The 22,937-nt window shown below is 44.8% G+C and overlaps 1 protein-coding gene across 8 annotated transcripts in view; it reads right to left on the reverse strand.

Moving 5' to 3' along the window:
• CEP290 (centrosomal protein 290) overlaps positions 1–22,937 on the reverse strand; it is a 252,833-nt gene that overhangs the window by 78,549 nt on the left and 151,347 nt on the right. For all 8 annotated transcript variants that reach the window (XM_085873380.1, XM_085873374.1, XM_085873377.1 and 5 more), the window contains exons 10-23: positions 22,691–22,780; positions 16,009–16,131; positions 15,677–15,800; positions 11,055–11,215; positions 10,769–10,931; positions 5,578–5,678; positions 5,097–5,178; positions 4,844–4,941; positions 4,392–4,476; positions 3,423–3,559; positions 3,118–3,282; positions 2,864–3,013; positions 2,629–2,744; positions 68–170 (exon numbers count right to left, since the gene is read on the reverse strand). In XM_085873380.1, coding sequence (XP_085729506.1) covers positions 68–170; positions 2,629–2,744; positions 2,864–3,013; positions 3,118–3,282; positions 3,423–3,559; positions 4,392–4,476; positions 4,844–4,941; positions 5,097–5,178; positions 5,578–5,678; positions 10,769–10,931; positions 11,055–11,215; positions 15,677–15,800; positions 16,009–16,131; positions 22,691–22,780 — 1,698 coding nt within the window. The remainder of the gene's footprint in view (positions 1–67; positions 171–2,628; positions 2,745–2,863; positions 3,014–3,117; positions 3,283–3,422; positions 3,560–4,391; positions 4,477–4,843; positions 4,942–5,096; positions 5,179–5,577; positions 5,679–10,768; positions 10,932–11,054; positions 11,216–15,676; positions 15,801–16,008; positions 16,132–22,690; positions 22,781–22,937) is intronic.

Below are 22,937 nucleotides of genomic sequence, written 5' to 3' on the forward strand. Positions count from 1 at the left end.
CCCAAAAAGGCATTCCCACAGCATTGACAGAAAAGCAAAAATGTCATTTAAGAAAATCCATTCCTACCTCATATTCTTCAACCTTCACTTCGCCTTCTTCTTTCTTCATGTCCAACACCTGTTTGTCTCGTTCTAGTCGAGCAAGCTCACTTTGCCATTCTTCACGCTCACTGACAATGCATGCCAGGGAGGCATGACCTCAAACTTGCACAGCAATGCGCAGCACTTACTTTAACCAAAACTTTCAAATACACTGGTAAAGATGACCTACATTAAAAGCAGTGAGAAAGCTAGTTGAAACAGAAAGAGATCTCTGCTAAAATTATCAAACAACAAATCTTATCCAAAGGATTAAGTATACAGGCCTGTATCTAACGGGCAAACTAAACTGTAAACTTCAAAACCCAGAACTATACATACCATCGTTATATCATTTTTCACCTCACATCCTTATGTAAAAGCACCATTAATCAGCAAATGCAGCATATTTAATTATCCACTAATTTTGTGGAGGCAGCCATATATTGCAATTGGAGATCCTCCATTGGTTGCAAAAAGCGTTTGACATTCTGCAACCAACCAGGGATCCCTTGGACCAATCCCTTGGACAAGTCGACGTCAGCTCAGCCTTCGAAAACTCAGCTCTATTTGTATTACAGGTTAAATACGATCAACACTTGCTCTACGAGCTGATCGAAGATTAATTATTCATAGCAGACAATCTTCATACTATAATCTATATGTTTGGTTGCTTGATTTAAGCTCCAGAACTCCTCCTGTTGAGAATAAATGCTCTGGAAAAATTGATGACCAAAAAATCAAACCAGCTTAAGTGATGGCCAAAAATGCTAATTCTGACTTTAGTATGAGCAACATGCTACTTCTCCATTTATCTTGCATGCGCACTCTGTCCTTGCTTTTCGTCATCCTTCTGACAGGTGGTGACGTGGAACCCAACCCTGGACCAAGACCTCCAAAATTTCCATGTTGCGCATGTAATATGGCCTACACTAATTATAAAGGAGCTCAGGCGAGTATACGATGTGAATCATGTGTCACATGGTACCATGCAGATTGTGTTAGCACAGACAACATCTTGTCGTCTAACCTGAGAATAAGTGATTACCCCTGGGAGTGCCCAAATCCATCATCGAGCCGATTTGACACGGTCATCATGGGAAGCGATAGTGATACCTTCAATTCTACCAGGTCAGATTAGGTATGAGAGCATGCGCCGGAGCAGCACATCGCTGCGTCCACTTTCCGCCGGTACTCCAGGGACCTCCGTCTGGCCATCCGCCAGGCAGATGCCTGGCCCATCCCCATCTCCTTGAGATTCCGATCAACCTGCTGCAACCACGAGGCGTGTGGTTGGCCCTTTGGCCTCCTCCACTCATAAGGCTCCCTTGCTGAGAGTACTAGAACTTCAAGCAGAGGCTCCACAAGTACTGACCCCCCAGATTCACCACCAACCTCATCATCACCATCTAAAATACGTCCACGAGTTTGTGCATCAAACTTGCACACCCTGGTCATCAATTTTTCCAGAACATTTATTCTAAACAGGAGGAGTTCTGGAGCTTAAATAAAGCAACCAAACCTGACATCATCAGTCGTGACGCAGATGGCAATAAAAAGTTGGGAGCGTTGGTAAAATCTAAACGCTGTGATTAAATGGGAGTTGCGCCGCTGAAGGAGGGAAATATATTTCACTGCGATCCCAAGCATAAAGCTAACCTCTTGAACAGGCAGTTCTCTTCGGTATTTACTGATGAGAGTCACTCATCAGTACCTGATATCGGCAAAACTGCTGAAGGAAACGGCTGAGGAAGTCTCACCTGCTGTTACCAAACTCTTACAGGCATCCCTGAACCAGGGCAGTGTACGATCTTCTTGGAAGAAAGCAACCATTGTGCCTTTCTTCAAAAAGGGCTGCTGATCATCTGCTTCAAATTAATTATCAGCCTATCTCATTGACATCAGTCCTTTGTAAGCTGTGTGAGCATGTCGTGCATTGTGCCATCATACATCATCTCATCGACCATCAGATGCTAACAGACACACAGCTTGGCTTTCAGAAACATAGTACTTGTGATCCGCAATTGATCTTCACTATCGATGACCTTGCTGGAGGAAAAGAGAAGGGGCAAATAGACCTCATCTTGCTGGACTTCACAAAAGCCTTCGACAAGGCATCCCACCGAAGACTTTTGTTGAAGGCTGAGTTTACGGACTTTGAGGCTGCACTGTGGAGTGGATAAAAAAAAAAAACATCCACCATGACCAGACCCCACAAGTCTTGATCGACGGCCAACTTAGCTCTGAAGCCCAGGTTACATCTGGAGTTCCTCAGGGTAGTGTGCTTGACCTGCTTCTTTTCCTGATTCTTATTAATGATCTACCAGATAGTATCTCAAGCTCCACACCATTGTCTTTGCAGTATTTTCTTTACAATATAGAGGCTCATAAAAGGGCAAGGTGACAAAGGGTATGAAATGATAGTGGGGGAAGTGGGGCAACTGTTGGACACAGTAAGCAAAGGAAGGAAGGAAGAGGAAAAAAAAAAAAAGGAGGAAGCTTTTTACAACTCACATCTTATCTGAAAATATTGGATGCTTCACTACATACCTGTTGTATTCCTTGTAGAGCAGTCCCTGCTGATGACGGATGAGAGAAAACTTGCGCTTGTATTCTTCCAAGCTCTTGTCCATCTTTGCTAGATTTTCCTCCTGTTCCTTGTTTTCCTGCCATTAGATATTTTTCTATGTTCAGAAGTGCCAAAACAGAACTGAACCCCACCAGATGGTGTGGTGCTGTGTCAACTAGGTTGCTATGATATTAAACACATAACAAATTATACCACCTGCAGCAGCTGAATAAGGTACATATTAAGGGCTCCAATAGTGTCAGTGCTGGAAGGAGAGAGGTCCTGAGGCAGAGAAAGAGCTGGAAACAGTTTGGTCTCTCCGGTCATGCCTCGAAACAGCTGTGCCTCGGCTTCCAGTCGAGATGCCTGTGTGCAAAACAGATCGACAGAGTGTTTAGACATCATAGACACATACACATGTGGGATGCAGCACAAGTGACAATGAGAGAGGTATTGTTATGTAACCACACCTTTTCTAAAGCACTGTTGAGCTGCTCTCGGACCTGCTTTGCCTCTCCTCGAGATGTGTCTAACTCCCGTCTTAGTTCCTCATTTCGACCGGACATCTCAGCAACCTGAATTTTCATGTGGAGTGCCACATCATATGGGCCCTGGGTACTTGTCAATTCCATTGCCTATGACCAGGAGACACTGAGGTCATCGCTCACAAAGTGTTCCAAAACAGATATGTGAGATTCAGAGTTTTATTAAAGATAATTAAAGACAAACAAAAGAGGAAAACAATATTCAATCGATGTGTACTATAAGCTCTCACAGTGACAAGCTGCTCAAGTGAAGGGATCTTCAACACAATTTCAGTTGTCTCTGCACTCGTATGGGTGTCTCGTATGGCCTGTAGGATGTCCTGCATGGCTACCTCCAACTGTCGGTTCTCCTGCTGCAGATTCTTGACTACATGGAAACACACCAGCACAAACATGAAGACTGAAGATGATATAACAAGTGCATTAAGGGTTCAGAAAGTTTTCCCCTTTTCAATAGGTTTTAGAGACAAAAGCCATGATTTGTATTCCAATACCATAAAATGTCTCACCCACTATTGGGGAAGAATGCATGACATTGGCTGCAAACTAGAAAAGGAACAACTTCTGTGTTACATTTCACTGGCAAGAAACGACTTCATGGTTGAGGAGAAAGCATTCTTATCCTGCTCGTTGGTAAACATTGAAAAGGGAAACAAGAAGTGGGATTTTTCTTCCTCTGAAAACATCTTGTCCCACTTATCCAAAATGTCCCAATTGTTAAACAGGATTTTTTTGGTCATGTGACAAAGGATTTAGTCACTTTTTATATGGGGGGAAAAAAGGATAGAGTTGGTTTTGTTTTCACCTGTATGAAAGATAAAGTTGGTTTTAGCATGTTTACATAAAGGATAAAGTTAGTTTTTGGGAGTTTAAACTTTAAACAAAAGATTGAATTAAATTTTTACCTTTACACAAAGGATCGAGTTAAATCTCCAATTTTTATGCAAAACAGACTGCCTTTGATATTACACTTTGAAGTGATTGAAAATAATAATAAAGGAATAGATACAAAAGGCAAGGTTAGTTTCAGTGTTTTGCAATCTGCACATCCCATAATGACCAATTAAAATCGAATCAAGGGTCGATCTTGGCATATCCCTTCGGTTATCTTAACTCCATACCAGACTTGAGCTTCCTTCCTACCTCCCCCATTTCCTCCCTACTCTCCCTCCCCAAGCAGCGTCAAACCAAAACTGCACCTTTTTGCTGCATCTGCGTGCTCTCTTGGCCCAGATCGTATAGCTGTCTGTCCCACTGTTTCAGCACATTCGATGAAGATTGCATCTGCACGCAGGATAACACAAATGGTTGTCTGCATTTATGACTCGCTCTGCCAAATGAAGCCACATGTTCATAAAGTAGGCTAAACCTAAAATGGTTCAGACGTTCTCAGGTGGTGACACTCGCATATTCACAAAAAATACATACCATGCATTTTCATAGAACCCTAATTCAAGCACCACATCAAAAAGTAATGTGCAAAGAGGAGATTTATAAGCTCAACAAGTGATTTATTTTTATTCTGATTGAAGCTTTAAATACCATGTATGCACACACAAATGCTTCTGAACAGTTTATAATCATTGTGACATGCTAATCAAATTCTTCAAATCTGAGAAAGGATGTCAGAGGTTAAAGGAAATGCACAAACCTCCTGGGTTTCTTTTTCCCTGTGCTGTTCTAGTACTGGGGATGAGGCTGAAGGCCCTTCATGCCTCCCAGTTTGACTTGGATATTCGACGAATGGTTCTCATGATCATGGAAAGCACATCATAAATCCTCAAATTTTGAAACCAAGGCTTATCGATTCCAAAATTAAATGCATTTAATGTCGGAAAGAAATCTATTTAAGGAGGTAAAATAAACCAATATCCTTTGTAATGACAGCAAGGATTAGGTTTTACCTTGGGAACGTTGGGCCCACTCATCTGCAGGCCCGTCGAATCGCCGCTTCAGTTCGAGTTTTTCCTCCTCCAACTGCTCAATCTGATGGATCATAAGGTGGTGGCAGAACCAAGGCAACAATCGTTATGCAACTTGTACCAAACAAATACACTTTACTACTACCACGGTCACTGGATGCTGATGCAAAGTTAATGCTGAAAATCTTTAATATTATATATTTGTTTTTAAAGCTCATTTTTAATCCACTCTGCCCTTTCAGTGCCCATTATTAATACTTTTAACCATTCCTGAACGACTCTATATAAGCCTAACGTTTGTGCCAATCGAGACAGTGGCAACATTTAGTAAAAGTGTATGAAAGGTCATCTAACTCTGACAGCGATCATCTTTGAATGGATGAGGAACGATGCACAATGGCTGGTGATTGTACAGTTCTCCAGTAAATGACCAGATGGTGAGTTGAAAAACACTCCAGGTTACCTGTTTGTGCAGAGCTTGATTTTCAGCAAGATATCTCTGCCTGTTGAGAAACTTGGTCCTCCTGAACTCAGTCAGGTCCATCATCTCCTTTGGTTCTAAACCTGTGAACCCACAAAAAAACAACTAAGAAATATATAAAGCCCACAATGTTGAGAGGTTTTCTGATTGACCTGCATTTCCATTTTAATTTACAATCCATTTTAATTTAATTGTCTAAAATGTTCTTATATTTTTTTGTAGGGTTAAGGGAATGTGTGCAACACTTGATTTTCATTTTCAGCATTTTATTTCCCATTCCAGGTTTCCCTGAGGATATTTAAGAGACAACCATAAAGTTCAGACGAGCACTGCACATCAGCCAGGTAAAGCAGGGCAGGCAGATACAGTGCCGATAGAAAGTGAACACCCCCTTTCAAAAGTTTCACCTTTTGTTGCCTTACAACCTGGAATTATATTGCATTAAATCAGACTTGTTCCACGTATATTTACACATCGTAACCCACAACTTCCAAGTGAAAAACAATTTCTACAAATTTCAGAAAATTAATTATAAATACAAAACTAGGATATCTTGGTTGGATAAGTGTCCACCCCCCTTTTAATTGCAATTGTAAATTGGCTCAGGTTTAGCTAATCACCTTCAAAATCACACACACCAAGTTAATTGGCTCCACCTGTGTTAAATTGTAGCGATTCTGATTATTTCAGAATAAATTCAGCTGTTCCTGCAGGTTTTCTCTGCTGGGAAGTGCATTTCACAGCAAAGACTCAACCATGAGACCCCATGGAGCTTTGAAAAGACCTCTGGGATAAAGTTGTGGAAAGGCACATAACAGGGGATGGGTATAAAAATATTTCAAAGGCCTTGATTATCCCTTGCAGCATAGTCAAGACAATCATTAAGAAGTGGAAGGCATATGGTACCACCAAGACCCTGCCTTGATCAGGCCATCCCCCAAAACTGGATGACCAAGCAAGGAAGAGACTGATCCTGGAGGCCACCAAGAGGTCAATGGAAACTTTGAAAGAGCTACATGCCTTTATGGCAAAGACTGGTCACTCACTGTGTATGTGACAATATCCTAAGCACTCCACAAATCTGGCCTGTATGGTAGCGTGGCAAGAAGGAAGCCATTACTCAAAAAGCCTACCTTGAGCCCCGTTTGAGGTATGCAAAAAAACACTCCAGAGATTCTAAAGCCATGTGGCAAAAAGTTTTGTGGTCTGATGAAACCAAGATGGAACATTTGCGCCTAAATGCAAAACGATATGTTTGGCACAAACCCAACAGCACATCAACCAAAGAACACCATTCCTACTGTGAAGCATGGAGGTGGCAGCATCGTGTTACGGAGATGTTTCTCAGCGGCAGGGACTGGGTCACTTGTCAGGATAGAATGGAAAAGTTATGGAGCAAAATACAGAAAAATCCTTGAGACAAACCTGCTGCCCTCTGCAAGAAAGCTGAAATTGGGACAGAAGTTCACCTTCCAGCATGACAACGACCTGAAGCACACAGCCAAAGCTACACTGGAGTGGCTAAGGAACAAAAAGACAAATGTCCTTGATTGGCCAGTCAGAACCCCGACCTAAATCCAATTGAAAATCTATGGCATGACTTGAAGATTGCTGTTCATCAACGTTCCCCATGCATCTTGTCTCAGCTTAAACAGTTTTGTACACAAGAATGGGCAAATATTGCCCGATGCAGGTGCGCAATGTTGGTAGAGACCGATCCCAACAGACTCACTGGCGTAATTGTTGTCAACGGTGCTTCCATCAAGTATTGACTCGGGGGGGGGGGGCGGTGGGGGGGCACTTATCCAACTAAGATATTCTATATTTGTATTTTTCATTAATTTTTTGAAATTTGTTTTACACTTGGAAATTGTGGGTTACGATATGTAAATAAAGGTGGAAAAAGTCTGATTTAATGCAATTAAATTCCAGGCTATAAGGCAACAAAAGGTGAAAATTTTGAAAGGGGGTCTGGACGTTCTGCAAGCACTGTAACTCCTTCAAGGAAGGTCATTGGAGAGCCAACTTGGTTCTTAACCTGCAATATAATCGAGACAAGGCAATAGACCCCAAATCTATTGAGGAAATGGCCTATTTGTCACGCTTACCACAAGGAATTCTGGGGGAAAAATGTAGGTTCAAACCACGAACTTGGTTTTCAAATGCTAGTTGCAATACGATTTTTACGCACGCACGCACGCACGCACGCACGCACGCACGCGCACACACACACACACACACACACACACACACACACACACACACACACACACACACACACACACACACACACACACACACACACACACACGATGGCAGTGAGAGGGTGGTGGCTTGATTTTCCGCCTCCCTCTAGCCTGGAACAGAAAGGACTGAGGGCCGTGTCGAATAAATCAGTTTTGAAGTAAATTAAGACTGAGCCAAAAACAGCAGCTTCCATGAGACGAGATGTGCACAAGGTGCCCAGTATCACACTGCTTGACATGAATTTGTGAAGCGGCCTGGCCCTGCAACTTGGTGGGACTTGTTGACCTCATGCCGCTGAGACAGAAGGCCCGAGCTTTGTTGAACTCTCTCTTGCAAAGTTCCACCCATTGAGGATGAGAGAGACCAAGTTTTGTGGGATCGAGGACCACACCAAATACAACTTTGACCGAAATATATACAGAAATATATATTTATATATATATATATATTTATATATACATATATATATATATATATATATATATACATGTAAAATAAAAACTTCAAAAAAACCCCAAAAAAACACACTTTATTTAATAATGTTAAAAAAAACATTTTGCATTTTCTTCTTTTGATCTTGTGTTGATGTGGCACAAGCATGATGGACTGAATGGCCTCCACTTGTGTCTGATTTTCTTGTGATGGGAGTAAGAACCAAGCCGGGTGGCAGCTTTGTTGGGGAAGAGAACCGTGCATGTGGCGCCCGGAATCGCGCTAATCGACATGCATTTGGGATACGGCCTGGCCTTGCACCTTGTTGGGTTTTGCCAACCCTATCATGTTGAGAATGAAAACCCAAGCTATGGTGACTCCCTTTTTGCCAAGTTCAACCCGCATGGGACCGAGTTCTGTGGGATCCAGGACTGTGCCTAATACGACTTCAATGGGAGCAAGAGAGAACAGAGCTGGGGGCAGCAGCTTTGGTGGGGAAGAAGGCATGTGAGGGTCACCAAGAGTTGTGCCGATCGACATGCATTTGGGACAAGGCCTGGCACACTGGCCTTGCCAACTATCCCGTCGAGGAAGGAAGAGACTGAGATTGGGTGTATATACCAGAGGTCACATCGATTGTCGCACAGATCGACATCGTCGCCACTTCATGGACGGAGGGGGAAACAGAGCATGGATAAGGAGACAGATAAGGAGACGGCTTGGTCCACGAGTCATGGCTCCTTGCTGGGGTGAATATGGATGCTTCAGGCCGGGAAAGACTCCATAAATGGAGCACAGAGGAGATGGCTTGGTTCATGAGTTGTGGCTCCTTGCTGGGGTGAAGATGGATACTTCTGGACTTGAAGAAGAATCCGTTCAGTCTTAGAAATTCACGATTATAAATGACAATTGGTGGTGGCGGTGGCACATACAGACACACGCACATATATACATACATGAATCGTGGTTATACACATAATATACATGTTATATGCACACATATTGCTATGTGGTCACACGCATATTATACAGATCTCACACACACACACACACACACACACACACACACACACACACACACACACACACACACACACACACACACACACACACACATACACACACACACACACACACGTGCATGATAAGCCATGACCAAGACCCAAAATGGAGAAAAAGTATGGTTTGACGAGAGTGAAGCAGATAAGCAAAAGAACGGTGCACATTGCTGATATTTCGGATGCAGCCTGTGGTTGCTGGTTGCATCATTTTGTGAAAAAAAAAATCGGCCATGTCGCTGATGCAGTGCCCCATTACCAACAAGCTGGTACTCATTTTGCCGACCTCGGAAGGATGAGAGGCTGAGTCAACCCACCTGGTGGTATTTCAACGGCAGGACAGGAGCTCAAACCCAAGACCCTAAGATCTTAAGTCAGCCACCTGAACCGTTAGGCCAATACCAGGCTTACAGTACACATTGAATAGATAGTAAACAAATAGCGGAACATTCAAAGTACACAGCCCCCATGCCAAATAAATAAATAAATCCTCCAGCGCACGACTTTGGCGCTCCAGCAATGCTGCCGTGCAGCACGTGGAGACGGAATTGGGAAGGAGTGGTGTACTTCTGAGGTGAATGTGCACAAATGATACGGAGGTAAATATGTACAAATGATAAATCAAAAATACTCCTTTTAGCCAAATCACTTTGTCACTGTCATGTTCAAATATCAACTTCCGAATTCAAATGGTGCCTGAGATATTGCCAGGATGAGAAATAAAATAAAAAAAATAAAAAAAATCGATAATAATTACATAATAAATCAATTAATTGATTAATCAAAATAATAAAAAAAATACTTTTCACAGAAGCACATCTTCACTTTTGTCCCCAAATTTCAGCTTCCTAGCAAAAAGGATGGCTGAGATATCGCCTGGAAAGCAACAAAGAATATAATCGATTAATTGATCCATCAATGAATCAAAAATACTCCTTATAGCCAAATCACGTGGTCACCGTCATGTCCAAATATCAGCTTCCGAGCTCAAAGGGTGCCTGAGATATTGCCAGGATGAGAAATAAAATAAATAAATAAATAAATAATGAAAAAATCCAAAATAATTAAGTAATTAATCAATTAATTCATTAATCAATAGATCAAAAATACCGTTTTTGCCAAAGCACATCTTCACTCTTGTCCTCAAATTTCAGCTTCCGAGCTCGACTTCGGTGTCCAAGTTATATTTGAGTTGGGCTTTTCCGAATTCGAGTTGTTTGAGCTTCCTTCTGTTTTTTGTCAGCTTCCTAATTTGAGTTGGGCTTTGTGGTACAGTTGGTCAGGTGGGGCAGCAAACTTTCTGGTGGTGTTACCAAGATTGTGGATTGAGAACTTCACCCTCTGGAAGTGAGGTTGTCAAACTCGGCAGAGAACCAACCACCATAAACACCTGTGGTAAAAACGGTTAAACAGTGGGCAAGTGCTGTATTCAGTACCTAAGCGCTGTCTCAGCCCCTCGTTCTCCTCCATAAAATCGGCCAACTGCAGATGCATCTCATTTACATTTTGTGTCAGCTTTGCCATGTCTCGTTCTCTCCTTTCAAGCTGGTTCCGACAATCTTGCAACTCCCGCAAGGCCTCTGGCAATCCGTAATGGCCCTGTCGAGAAAGGAAGAAAGGAAGTCATCCAGCTGGAGGATGCACTGCCAGGAGTAAAACCACAACCATTTCTAATTACACGATAAAGCTTTCAAAAGAGTAGAGAAAAACCTCAGGACACACCGCCTCATAGTTACGCAGACAGGTGAGCAAATTGTTAATCGTCTCATCCTTGGCCTGAGCATCACACTCCACTCGACGTGTCTCTTTCTCGGCCACCACAGCCCGCTCGTTCAGGTGGCTCAATGACACTTGTAGCTCTCGCAGCTTACCTTCTGGTTCACCTGTGACATGGATCATCAGGTTAAAACTCAGGACTTCCTGAAATTAAGGGAAAATGCTCAGGATCACAAGAACCTGAATCTCAAATCGAATTACAATGGATGCGATTTAAAATCACATTAGATGCATACATTTATTAAAATATACTGAGTCCCAGACTTGTGGAACAGTTGAATGGCAAGAGTGAAAGGCAAGGCAGCAGCAATGGAGCAGAGAGGAACAGGTGTTTGAAGGACATTTTTAAAAAATGAAAGAGATAAGGGGTAGAGACAAAAGTAGAAGACAATGGAACAGAGGGAGATAAATAGACAAAGAGGATGTGAGCAGATATGAAAAGTTGACAATGAAGCTAAAATGGGACGAAGAAAACACAGACAGACAGAAGGGAAGAGTCAGTGAAAGGAAGTCAGTGACCTTTTTGACTGGAGAAAACATCAGAGACAACTCTGGGACAGAAGATGGTGATGTCTCACAAGTGATAAACAAATGGGTTGGCCTGTTTCGTGTTATCATGAGTATGCAGACATTGTGCAGTTGACGTCACCATGTCAAGTGACTTTGTATATGCATACGCATTGGCGATCAATCCGGTTGTAATTTGTCAACATTTGTCAAATTAATTGCTCAGAGATATTAAATGCAAGAATAAGAAATATTTATTCCTTCACCTTATACCGAAGGATGGAAATTTGTGCCTCAAAACTCTACGATTTTCATGATGCACACAAAAGTCACCTGATCTCATGACACTTGCAGTTGGGCAAAAGATCAAGATTCTGGGACAAGGTCAGGTCAGTTATGGGAGCATGTGCCAGAGCAGCGCATCACTGCGTCCACTTTCCACCGGCACTCCAGGGGCCTCCATCTGGCCATCCCCTAGGCAGATGCCTGACCCATCCCAATCTCCTTGAGATGTCGATCAAACTGCTGCAACCACATGGCACGTGGTCGACCTATTGGCCTCCTCCACTCACGAGACTCCCTCGCTGAGAGATTCTGGTGAGCAGGATCAGCGTCAGGAAAACGAGCCACATGTCCATACAGCCGCAGCCGACGCTCACGGACTATGCAGGTAACAAATGTCATTGGAGTCTCTCTCAGCAACCGCTCGTTGGACACAAAGTCCGACCGGCGATAACCAAGGATTCTCCGAAGAGACCTGGTACCAAAGGAATCAAGTCTCTGTCTCAGATCCTTGGTCAGAGTCAAAAGTCTCACATCCATAGAGCAAGACTGGAAGCACCAAGGACCTGAAGACTCGGACTTTCGCCCTCCCGCACAGGTACCGGCAACGCCACACCCCATTATCCAGTGAATCAATGACTCCCCAGGCCCGACCCAGATGTCGATTGACCTCTGACTCACAGCCAGCAGAGACATGAATATCACTGCCAAGGTAAATGAATCTCTCCATGACCTCAACATCCTCACCACAAACAGGCACAGACAGGACAGCAGCATCCAAGATGTCATTGAAAGCCTGGATCTTAGTTTTGACCCAGGAAACCCGTAATCCCAGCGGCTCCGACTCCTCATTCAGCACCTCGAGGGCTCCCAAAAGGAGATCTAAAGTCTCCGCAAAGATGACTGCATCATCTGCGAAATCAAGGTCAGAGGTCTTGATATTCCCGAACGATGCACCGCAGCTTGATCTCTCCGACATCCTCCCTAAAATCCAGTCCATACAAGTGCTGAAAAGTGTGGGGGCCAGGACACACCCCTGACGAACTCCAGTAACAACTGGAAATGTCAGAGATGGTACCACCACATCTCACAGCACTCTCAGTACCAGAGTAAAGTTCAGACATCAGATCGATCAGTTTTGGTGGCAGCCCACGAAGACCAAGAATCCTCCAGAGGGCATCCTGATTCACTGAATCAAACGCTTCACAGATATCAACATAAGCTGCAAGCAGCCCCTGCTGAAACTCTCGTCTGCGTTCGGCGAGGACCCGAAGAGCAAGGATGCGGTCAATCGTTGACCTCTTTGGTTTGAAGCCTGACTGCTCTGGACGCTGGTGCTCAAGCAGATGGTGGCAAACACTATCGAAAATGATCCGAGCAAAGACCTTGCCCGGCACTGAGAGCAGCGTCACCCCTCGGTAGTTGTTGCAGTCTTGGCGATCACCCTTCCCTTTCCAGAGAGGGACAACAAGGCCCCTCTTCCAGTCAGTTGGGATAATGCCTGTTTTCCAGGCAGAGCACAGAACTGCATGCAACGACATGAGTGCAGCATTTCCACCAGCCTTGAGAAGTTCAGCATGGATGCCACAGATCCCTGGAGCTTTACCCCATTTCAACCGGTTCACGGCAGTCTGTGTTTCTACAAGCGAAGGTGGACCACAGTTGATTGGAGGGTCAGCAACAGTTATTGTAACACCCCTGACATCCAACTCGACAGCTGGTGGATCAGCATGGTACAACTGCTCAAAGTAACCGGCCCAGCGGGCCTTCACTTCAGAGACTCCTCTGTCAAGAGCCTACCACTCTCTGCTCTAACTGCAGTACACCAAGGGATGGGCTTGGATGAATGCAATGCGCAAATTCCCCTGTAAGCAGGACGAGAATCACTTGACCACAGGTGATGCTCTACCCCCTCACAGATTCCTCGCACATAGGCGTTCTTGTCAACCCAAAGCGCAGATACAGTTTTACGCCTCAGCTCCCGAAACAGCTCAGCTCTGCCATTCAGCCTGACCCTGCGACTCTGGTCAATGGTATCCAGTGTCCCTTGAGAGACAAAATTCTTCTTTGCCCTGCGGTGAGTTCCAAGACATCCACCGACAACATCAAGGACGGTGGACTTGAAGGCACTCCACAACTCTTCAGGATTCCCCAAAGCACCCAGACCCCCCAAATCTCCACTCAGCTTGCTTGCAAACTCCTCAGCTACCTTCTCATGCTTGAGCTTGCGAACATCCAGCCTAAGCTGGGATGGTACCATTCTCCTGGATTTAAGGTGCAACTTAAGAGTTGCTACAACAAGCCGGTGGTCAGTATTGAGGAACTGAGCACTCCGGTAGACCCTGCAGTTCTGGATCATCCTCCAGCGACCGTCAATGAGGACATGGTCAATCTCCTTTGCCACACCGCCAGCGTTGGAATACCAAGTCCAACGCTGAGCTTGTGGACGCTGAAACCGTGAACCGGGCACCCTAAGTCCATGACTTCTTGCAAAGTCAAGGAACTTAGTGCTATTCAGGTTCACAGTTCCTGATCCATGGGGACCGACACACGTCTCATTACCATCCCTATCAGTTCCAGTCGATGCATTGAAATCCCCCAAGACTAGAAGTGTATCTCGTCTGGGGCACTGATCAACCACAGACTCCAGTATAGCATAGAATGCATCCTTCACGGTGAGATCACTCGCCTCAGTTGAAGCATAAACAGAGACCAGGGAAATGACACCTAAGGAGTTACCTTAATTATATATCATTGGAGTCAGCTTATTGGACACAGCTACAGCAACTCCTTGGGCATGGTAACCATCAGAGCGACCAGACCAATAGTAGGTGTAACCACCCACCATTATCTCGCAGCAATCCGGTCTCCGAACCTCAGAGAGTGCTGCAATACCGATGTCCAAACGCTTGAGCGCAGATAACAGAGACAGGTGATCATCCTCTCTAAGGGATAGGACATTCCAGGCACCCACCCGAAGGGACCGCCTCGGGTCAACCCAAGGAGACCACCGTCGGGTGGACGACACCTCAATCCTCAAGGAGATTCTGGGACCGCTGGTTCAAATCCTCTGTATTCTGTTGATAATAGTTAATATCCTTGTCCTGAATGTTATCTCGAACTATAAATGTCAATGTGTGTGCATGTGTGTGCGTGTGTGTGTGTGTGTGTGTGTGTGCGCATGCGTGCTTCCTCCATAAGTCTAAAACCATGAAACCTAGCGGTATGAAACTTTGCATGCATTCTAAGAGAGTACACGAATGAAAACTGGAGTATTTAAGTAAATTTAAACACGCATTTTGAAGATAATTAACGGGGTGTTCATCATAAAAAAAAAACCTTACCAAGATGGTGGCACACCATCTTGGTCAGCCCACTGGCACCTCACAGGAGTCTTTAGCCCCAATTTTGTTTTGGCCTGCTCAAAAATGCTTAGACTTGGAACAGACCGCAATGGTCACTCAGTCACTCAAAATTGAGGCGAGGCTTCGTTTTTCAACCCCACCCCCCACTCCTTACTCATCCCCTCCCTCCCCACTCCCCCATCCCTGCTCACTCACTTCTCCACCTCTCTCCCCCCCCTCCCCCTCTCTGTATTCCCGCCAGCGAAGCAACGGGTGATATTTGCTAGTATACAATATTTGCAAGCACCACAAATGAGGTTTTTATAACTCAGACACCAAAGTCGAGAAATAAATAAATAAATAAACAAATAAAAGTAAGAGCACATTAATGCTGCAATGGGAAGCTAATCCATAAAAATTTCCCACCATTCCTACCGAAATTCTGCTCCAGTTGAGAGTGCAACTCCTTGATGAGTACAGAGTTCTGATTGAGCTCTTGTGTTCCCTGCACAACCTGGTCTGTCAGCACCTCCACCTGGTGGTCCCTTTCCTGCAGGGCCTGTGGCCATGAGTGAGAGAAATACCTTCATATTGCCAAGTTTATTCTGAACAGGTATTATCATTTTTCCACCAAAGTCAACTTTTTTTGTACAAGAGCTGATGGCCCTTGTATCAAGGGCCATCAGCATATTATAACACACAAGGCTGGGAGGTGGATGTGAAGCAATTTACTATCCATATTGATAGTACGATCTCAATAAGCACACCTGCTGCAGGATGAGGATGCTGGGCCTATCGGAGTCGAGCTGTGCAATATGAAGCTGATCACGGAGCTTGTCCAGTTCCTGTTGGTACTGTAGAACAGCCTCGTCTTTCGCTTTGAAAACTTGCTGGTGACACAGTAGAGCACAAAGAGCACAAATTAAACAAATGCCAAGAGAGAAACTCGAAGAAAAGTGTTTCAGGACACAACATAACCAATATTCACCATTGTTATGAATTTAGAATTCAATTGCACACAACATACAGGTTTCCTTAGTCAGCTATGTCGATAAGTGCATGTTCCCTCGATAGCTCATCTTCCATTGTTTAAATGTTCAGAGATCGATTAGATGCGCTTAAATCGATTAGATGCGCTTTAAATGCTCAGAGATTGATTAGATGTGAGATGGACAGTGGGAGAGGGGGAAGGGTAGAAGTGTGGAGGTGAGAGTTGGAACTCTGAATGTTGGGACGATGACTGGCAAAGGGCAAGAGTTGGCTGATATGATGGAGAGAAGAAAGGTGGACATACTGTGTGTACAAGAGACCAAGTGGATGGGGAGTAAGGCGAGGAGCATTGGAGGTAGTTTCAAACTGTTCTACCATGGTGTGGATGGGAGGAGAAATGGTGTCGGGATAATCCTGAAGGAAGATCATGTCAAGAGGGTATTGGAGGTGAGGAGGGTGTCTGACCGAGTGATGAGTGTGAAGTTGGAAATTGAAGGGGTGATGATGAATGTCATCAGTGCATATGCCCCACATATGGGGTGTGAGATGGAATATAAAGAAGATTTCTGGAGTGAGTTAGATGAAGTGGTGGAGAGTGTATCCAAGGATGAAAGAGTGGTGATTGGAGCAGATTTCAATGGACATGTTGGGGAAGGGAATAAAGAGGATGAGGAGGTGATGGGGAGGTACGGTCTCAACAAGAGAAATGTGGAAGGGCAAATGGTGGTAAAGTTTGCAAAAAGAATGGAAATAGCAGTGGTAAACATGTATTTCAAGAAGAAGGAGGAACACAGGGTGACATACAAGAGTGGAGGAAAGTGCACACAGGTGGATTACATCTTAAGTAGGAGATGCAACCTGAAAGAGATTAGTGACTGTAAGGTTGTGGCAGGGGAGAGTGTAGCTCGACAGCATCGATTGGTGGTCTGTAGGATGACTTTAGAGGTGAGGTTGAGGAAGAGAGTGAGGGCTGAACCAAGGACCAGATGGTGGAAGCTGAAGGAGGAAGACTGTTGCGTGAAATTTAGGGAGGAGGTGAGACAGGCGTTGGATGGTGGTAAAGATGGGTGGGATGATTGGGCAACAACAGTAGAAGTTGTGAGGGAGATAGCTAGGAAGGTACTTGGTGTGACATCTGGACAGAGGAAGGAAGATAAGGAGACTTGGTGGTGGAATGAGGAAGTACAGGAAAGTATAAGGAAGAAGGGGTTGGCGAAAAAGAAGTGGGATAGTCAGAGAGATGAAGAAAGTCGGCAGGAGTACAAGGAGTGGCGTCGAAAAGCAAAAAGAGAGGTGGCTAAAGCCAAGGAAAAGGCATATGATGAGCTGTATGAGAAGTTGGATACAAAAGAAGGGGAAAAGGATTTATACCGATTGGCAAGACAGAGGGACCGAGCTGGGAAGGATGTGCTGCAGGTTTGGGTGATAAAGGACGTAAATGGGAATGTGCTGACGAGCGAGGAGAGTGTGTTGAGAAGGTGGATGGAGTACTTTGAGGAGCTGATGAATGAAGAAAATGAGAGAGAGAGAAGGTTGGAAGAGGTGGAGATAGTGAATCTGGAAGTGGGGTGGATCAGTAAGGATGAAGTGAGGACTGCTATGAAGAAGATGAAAAGTGGAAAGGCGGTTGGCCCAGATGGTATACCAGTGGAGGCATGGAAGTGCTTAGGAGAGATGGCAGTGGAGTTGTTAACCAGATTGTTTAATAAAGTCTTGGAAAGTGAGAGGATGCCGGAGGAGTGGAGATTAAGTGTGCTGGTTCCGATTTTCAAGAATAAGGGTGATGTGCAGAGCTGTGGAAATTACAGAGGGATAAAGTTGTTAAGCCACACCATGAAGTTGTGGGAAAGAGTAGTGGAAGCTCAGTTGAGAGGAGAGGTGATGATCTGTGAGCAGCAATATGGGTTTATGCCAGGAAAGAGCACCACTGATGCGATGTTTGCTTTGAGAATGTTGATGGAGAAGTATAGGGAAGGCCAGAAGGAGTTACATTGTGTGTTTGTGGATTTAGAGAAAGCTTATGATAGGGTGCCAAGAGAGGAGTTGTGGTATTGTATGAGGAAGTCGGGAGTGATGGAGAAGTATGTGAGGATCGTGCAGGATATGTATGAGGACAGTGTGACAGCGGTGAGGTGTGCGGTAGGAATGACAGACCGGTTTAAGGTTAAAGTGGGATTGCACCAAGGATCGACTCTGAGCCCTTTCCTGTTTGCAATGGTGATGGACAGGTTGACGGACGAGATCAGACTGGAGTCTCCATGGACCATGATGTTCGCGGATGACATCATGATCTGTAGGGAGAGTAGGGAGCAGGCTGAATCGAGCCTTGAGAGGTGGAGGTACGCACTGGAGAGAAGGGGAATGTTAGTCAGTAGGAGTAAGACGGAGTACATGTGCGTAAATGAGAGGGAGGGTGGTGGTATGGTGCAGTTGCAAGGAGTTGAGGTGGGGAAGGTGGATTGGTTTAAATACTTGGGATCAACTGTCCAAAGTAACGGAGAGTGTGGGAGACAAGTGAAAAAGAGAGTGCAGGCAGGATGGAGTGGGTGGAGAAGAGTTGCAGGAGTGATTTGTGACAGAAGGGTAGCTGCAAGAGTGAAGGGGAAAGTATACAAGACGGTAGTGAGACCAGCTATGTTGTATGGTTTGGAGGCGGTGGCGCTAACAAAAAGACAGGAAGCAGAGCTGGAGGTGGCAGAGTTAAAGATGCTGCGATTCTCGTTGGGAGTGACGAGGATGGATAGGATAAGAAATGAGTGTATTAGAGGGACAGCGCTGGTAGGACGGTTTGGAAACAAAGTGAGAGAGGCGAGATTGAGATGGTTTGGACATGTGCACAGGAGGGAAACAGAGTATATCGGGAGAAGGATGTTGAAGATGGAGCCGCCAGGCAGGAGGAGAAGAGGAAGGCCAAAGAAGAGGTTCATGGATGCGGTGAGGGCGGACATGCGGGTGGTTGGAGTGTCAATGGAAGATGTGGAGGATAGAGCGAAATGGAGACAGTTGGTCCGCTGTGGCGACCCCTAACGGGAGCAAGCCGAAAGAGGAAGAAGAGAGATCGATTAGATGCGCTGTGGATCGATTTAATAGTTAGGGAGCGAACAATGGAGACGTCCCTCCCCCTCTTCTGCGAAGAGGAAGAAGAACCCTGCCATCCCGTGACGTCAACAACGTCACCCGTGGTTGAGCGGGGGGTGGATCACGAGGGCACGAGTCACGTCGGGTGCGGGGGAGGGGTGGAAAGGATAAAGGGGAGATCCTTTCTTTGTTCGTGTGGGAGTCCCGTGGCAGAGTTCGTGAAGAGTCCCGTTCTGAGTCCCGTGTGCAGAGTTTGTGTGCCGAGTCCCGTGGGAGGAGAAAGCTTTTTGCTTCGGAGAGAGCAGTCGTTCAGCAGGCCAGCGGGTCCTGCTTGGCTTGAGGCCTTCGGAAGCTTTTTGATCTGGCTGGCTCAGTGAGCTTCGGAAGGAACTTGAGCCGGTTGTTCGGCTCGAGCTGCGAGTGGAGGCTTCTTCCTCTTCTTCCTCTTCTTCTTGGTTCGTGGAGCTTTTCGGTCTCCATTTTGTTTCCCGGCTTGGTGCGACGCATCAGCCTCTTCTTGGAGTTGGATCCTCGGGGAAGCGACGCATCGACAGGAAGGATCGGCGCCTCGTCTCAGCGGCACGTGGTGAGAAGCGCGGGAGGATTCGCGGGAGCTCGGGAAGGAACGCGGCTTACAGAGATTTGGATCCAGCTTGCTCTCGCTGGAGCCCGGGACCGGAGAAGTTGAAGACCACACGAGGTGGGGAGGTTCGAGTTAGGCTCCGAGTTTCAGCTCACCTGTCCTCCGAGCTGGAGCTCGTGATTAAAGGCCTCAGCCACCATTTCTTGTGTGTGTGTGCGTACGTGTGTCCGTGGGCCCATCTAATAAGTAGGAACTGCTGTTAAGTGTAAATGACTGTACATAATAAGTAGACGGTTGTAGTTCTTTTGTCGTGCTTTTGTTGCTTGTGTAATTGCATACGTGTTTTGCCTTATTTAATTGCATACGTGTGTCATTATAATAAATGTCCTTGTGTGAATGTAAACCTGCTCATTGCGTCCATTCCCTCATTGACTGAACATTTCGTGTGTTGGGAGTTAGAAAGCCGTTGGTTTGCCGTAATAGGGGGACTTTTGGACCAACGGTTCTCGGCGATTACGCCGCTCGGAATCGCGCACATACAAGCTCGCCTCGGCGGTTTGTTCCGTACGAGTTCCGTCGAGGGTGGAATACCCCGGTAGTTGGATCACGTGGGTATTTCGGTAAATTGAAGATTGGCAATCGACCCGACCCCACGTGATTTGCCGATTGGTGTATTTCCGTTCTTGTACAAGGACCCATCGCTCGGAGTTATCCGGGTGGCGATCTATATTCCGGGCGATCGGTCGGGCCGACTCGACTTGCGGCTCCGTTCAGAGCGGTCGGTTGGCGGCCGACCCCCCGGTCAGTAACAATATTTTTCGTGAATCATTGAATCTAAAACACTGGATGTTGGGCCGGCAAGAAATAAGTTCAGGCAGTAGAGGTGGAGATGATAGTGGTATTTGGTAAATGAGACAAAATATTCTAATAGTTGACTCAGTGGGGTCGATTTACCCAAAAATTTTAGGGACTAAAAATAGTCCCTAAAAATAGTAAATTTCCTGTTTGGAATGATTTTCAATTTTGTTTCATTGCCAGACCAGCAGACAGACTAAAAAGCACTCCTCGCTGCGTATGTGAGGACAGGACGAAATCAGAACCAAAGCATTGCTAAACTATAGTTTCGTTTTCTGATTTATGTTCCGATTCATGTTCAAAATATAACATTCAATTGAAATTGCTGTTCTTCGATCATAGATAAGTCTGCAGAGACAGACAGACAAAATCAACCAAATGCTCAACCCCAGTTTTTGCTTTGTGTGTGTGGCGATAATCAGAAATAATAAGATAACCAGGAAAGAATGACAGAATGGACCAACAGTATACAAAAATAAAAATAAAAAATTACCCCCCATGTGGGGGTGACGGTCATCTCTATAATACCACAAGTTCTCAATGTTCAGTTCAGGTAACCGCGAAACAGTCCAAACTAACCGTTTAGATTAAAATAGTTCAGAGATACACTCGGATAATACTACTAATGACATAATTAATAAATATGTATTGTTCATTTAGTACCCGGATTAACACATCAGAATCACCAGTACGTGCAATACGTGGTTTTCCAGTCCATCCACTCTCTGGGGACATTTCACTTCCGGTTGTAGAAAAAAAAACGAAAAAATAGGCTTAGCTCTCGGAGATCATGATAATCCTTTAGATTATTATTCACTGATTATAATGCAACTTTCAGAATGAAAATTGGTCAAGTATTTATAGAGATATTGAGGTTTGAAAAATCGTTAGAGCAAGCAAATTCATTAATTATTAATTGCACAGAAGTTTCGTGACACTGCACAAAGTAACATGTCAGGTATGAAAAAACATTTGGTATGCCAGATTCATTAATTATTCATTCATTAATTATGGAATGTACTCATTGATATATTAATCAGAAAGCCCGAAGCATGTAGCATAATTTATCACTTATCCCCTCATCCGGGATCCGTGGCCTCGCCCCACAGCCTGCAGCCCTATGTCCGCCGGTGATTATTTTAGATATCGGCACGATCGACAGGAGCCTGTGAATTATCCCTGCTGATGCACTGAATTGATGCAATCGTTCGGCCAGAATATTCGTTGTCAAGATGTTGCGTGATTAAATCACCAATGCAGTCACTCAAATTTATACCGCCGACATACTTCTTAACAATCACCTTTGCCCCAGAAACCACAGTCAATCTGAACCACGCTGGCCACTGCTCAGACGCCATGACCGGACTACTGCGCAGTTCTACTTCGCAGTTTGGTTAAAGATGACTCGGCATTTTGGCACGAGCGCACGAAATTATATTTTGAAAATAAATGCCGACGTTTACATTTTGGATTTTGAAACTTTTGCACCTTCGGCGGAAAATGTACAAATATAAAAGGCTAAAATGTGTTTTATATTTAGATTTCATTTCTCCTTCCTTCCTTCTTTGCGAATCGCATCGGTGTTTTTGGCCATCTTCCAGATCACGTGACGATCAAACGGGAAGGAAATTCAAAAATCTGTCCGGTTGGACACAAGATAATATTTTTTACTATCATAATCTATAAACAATTGCCGAATATCTTGTAGAATGGCAGACAAGATAGGTTTTGAAAATGGCGATTTTTCTAACTTACGTGACCTCGTCCCTGACCTTGAACCCGGACAAAAGTTATATCGTTGTGCAACACTCATTGACCTCTACCCACATACTAAGTTTCATCAAGAGAGGAATGAAAAATTGTTGACGGACGTACAGACGGACGTTTGGTCCGGCTTTATTAGGTCATCTCGGTCGAGATGCCCTAAAAATCACTATTCATACCTTCCATTCCTCCACTTTGCTGTTCACCATTTTCATAACAGGGTCATTATTTTCATCTCGTGCATGCACTAAGGCATTGAGCTGCTGAACCTGGAAGAGAAAAACAGGTAGGTCTCTACAAGTCAAGCAAATAAAGACATTAGGTAAGGTTGAGTCAAAGCAGGCCAGGAAAGTCAGGTGACATCATCTCAAATGGGTATGGTGAGGTCAGCTCAAATCAGTACAAAGTAAATGCTGTTTAGGGTTC

This window comes from Eptatretus burgeri, chromosome 3 (genome assembly GCF_056783735.1).
Source record: "Eptatretus burgeri isolate ZD-2024b chromosome 3, Ebu_testis_v1, whole genome shotgun sequence".
NCBI lineage: Eukaryota > Metazoa > Chordata > Myxini > Myxiniformes > Myxinidae > Eptatretus > Eptatretus burgeri.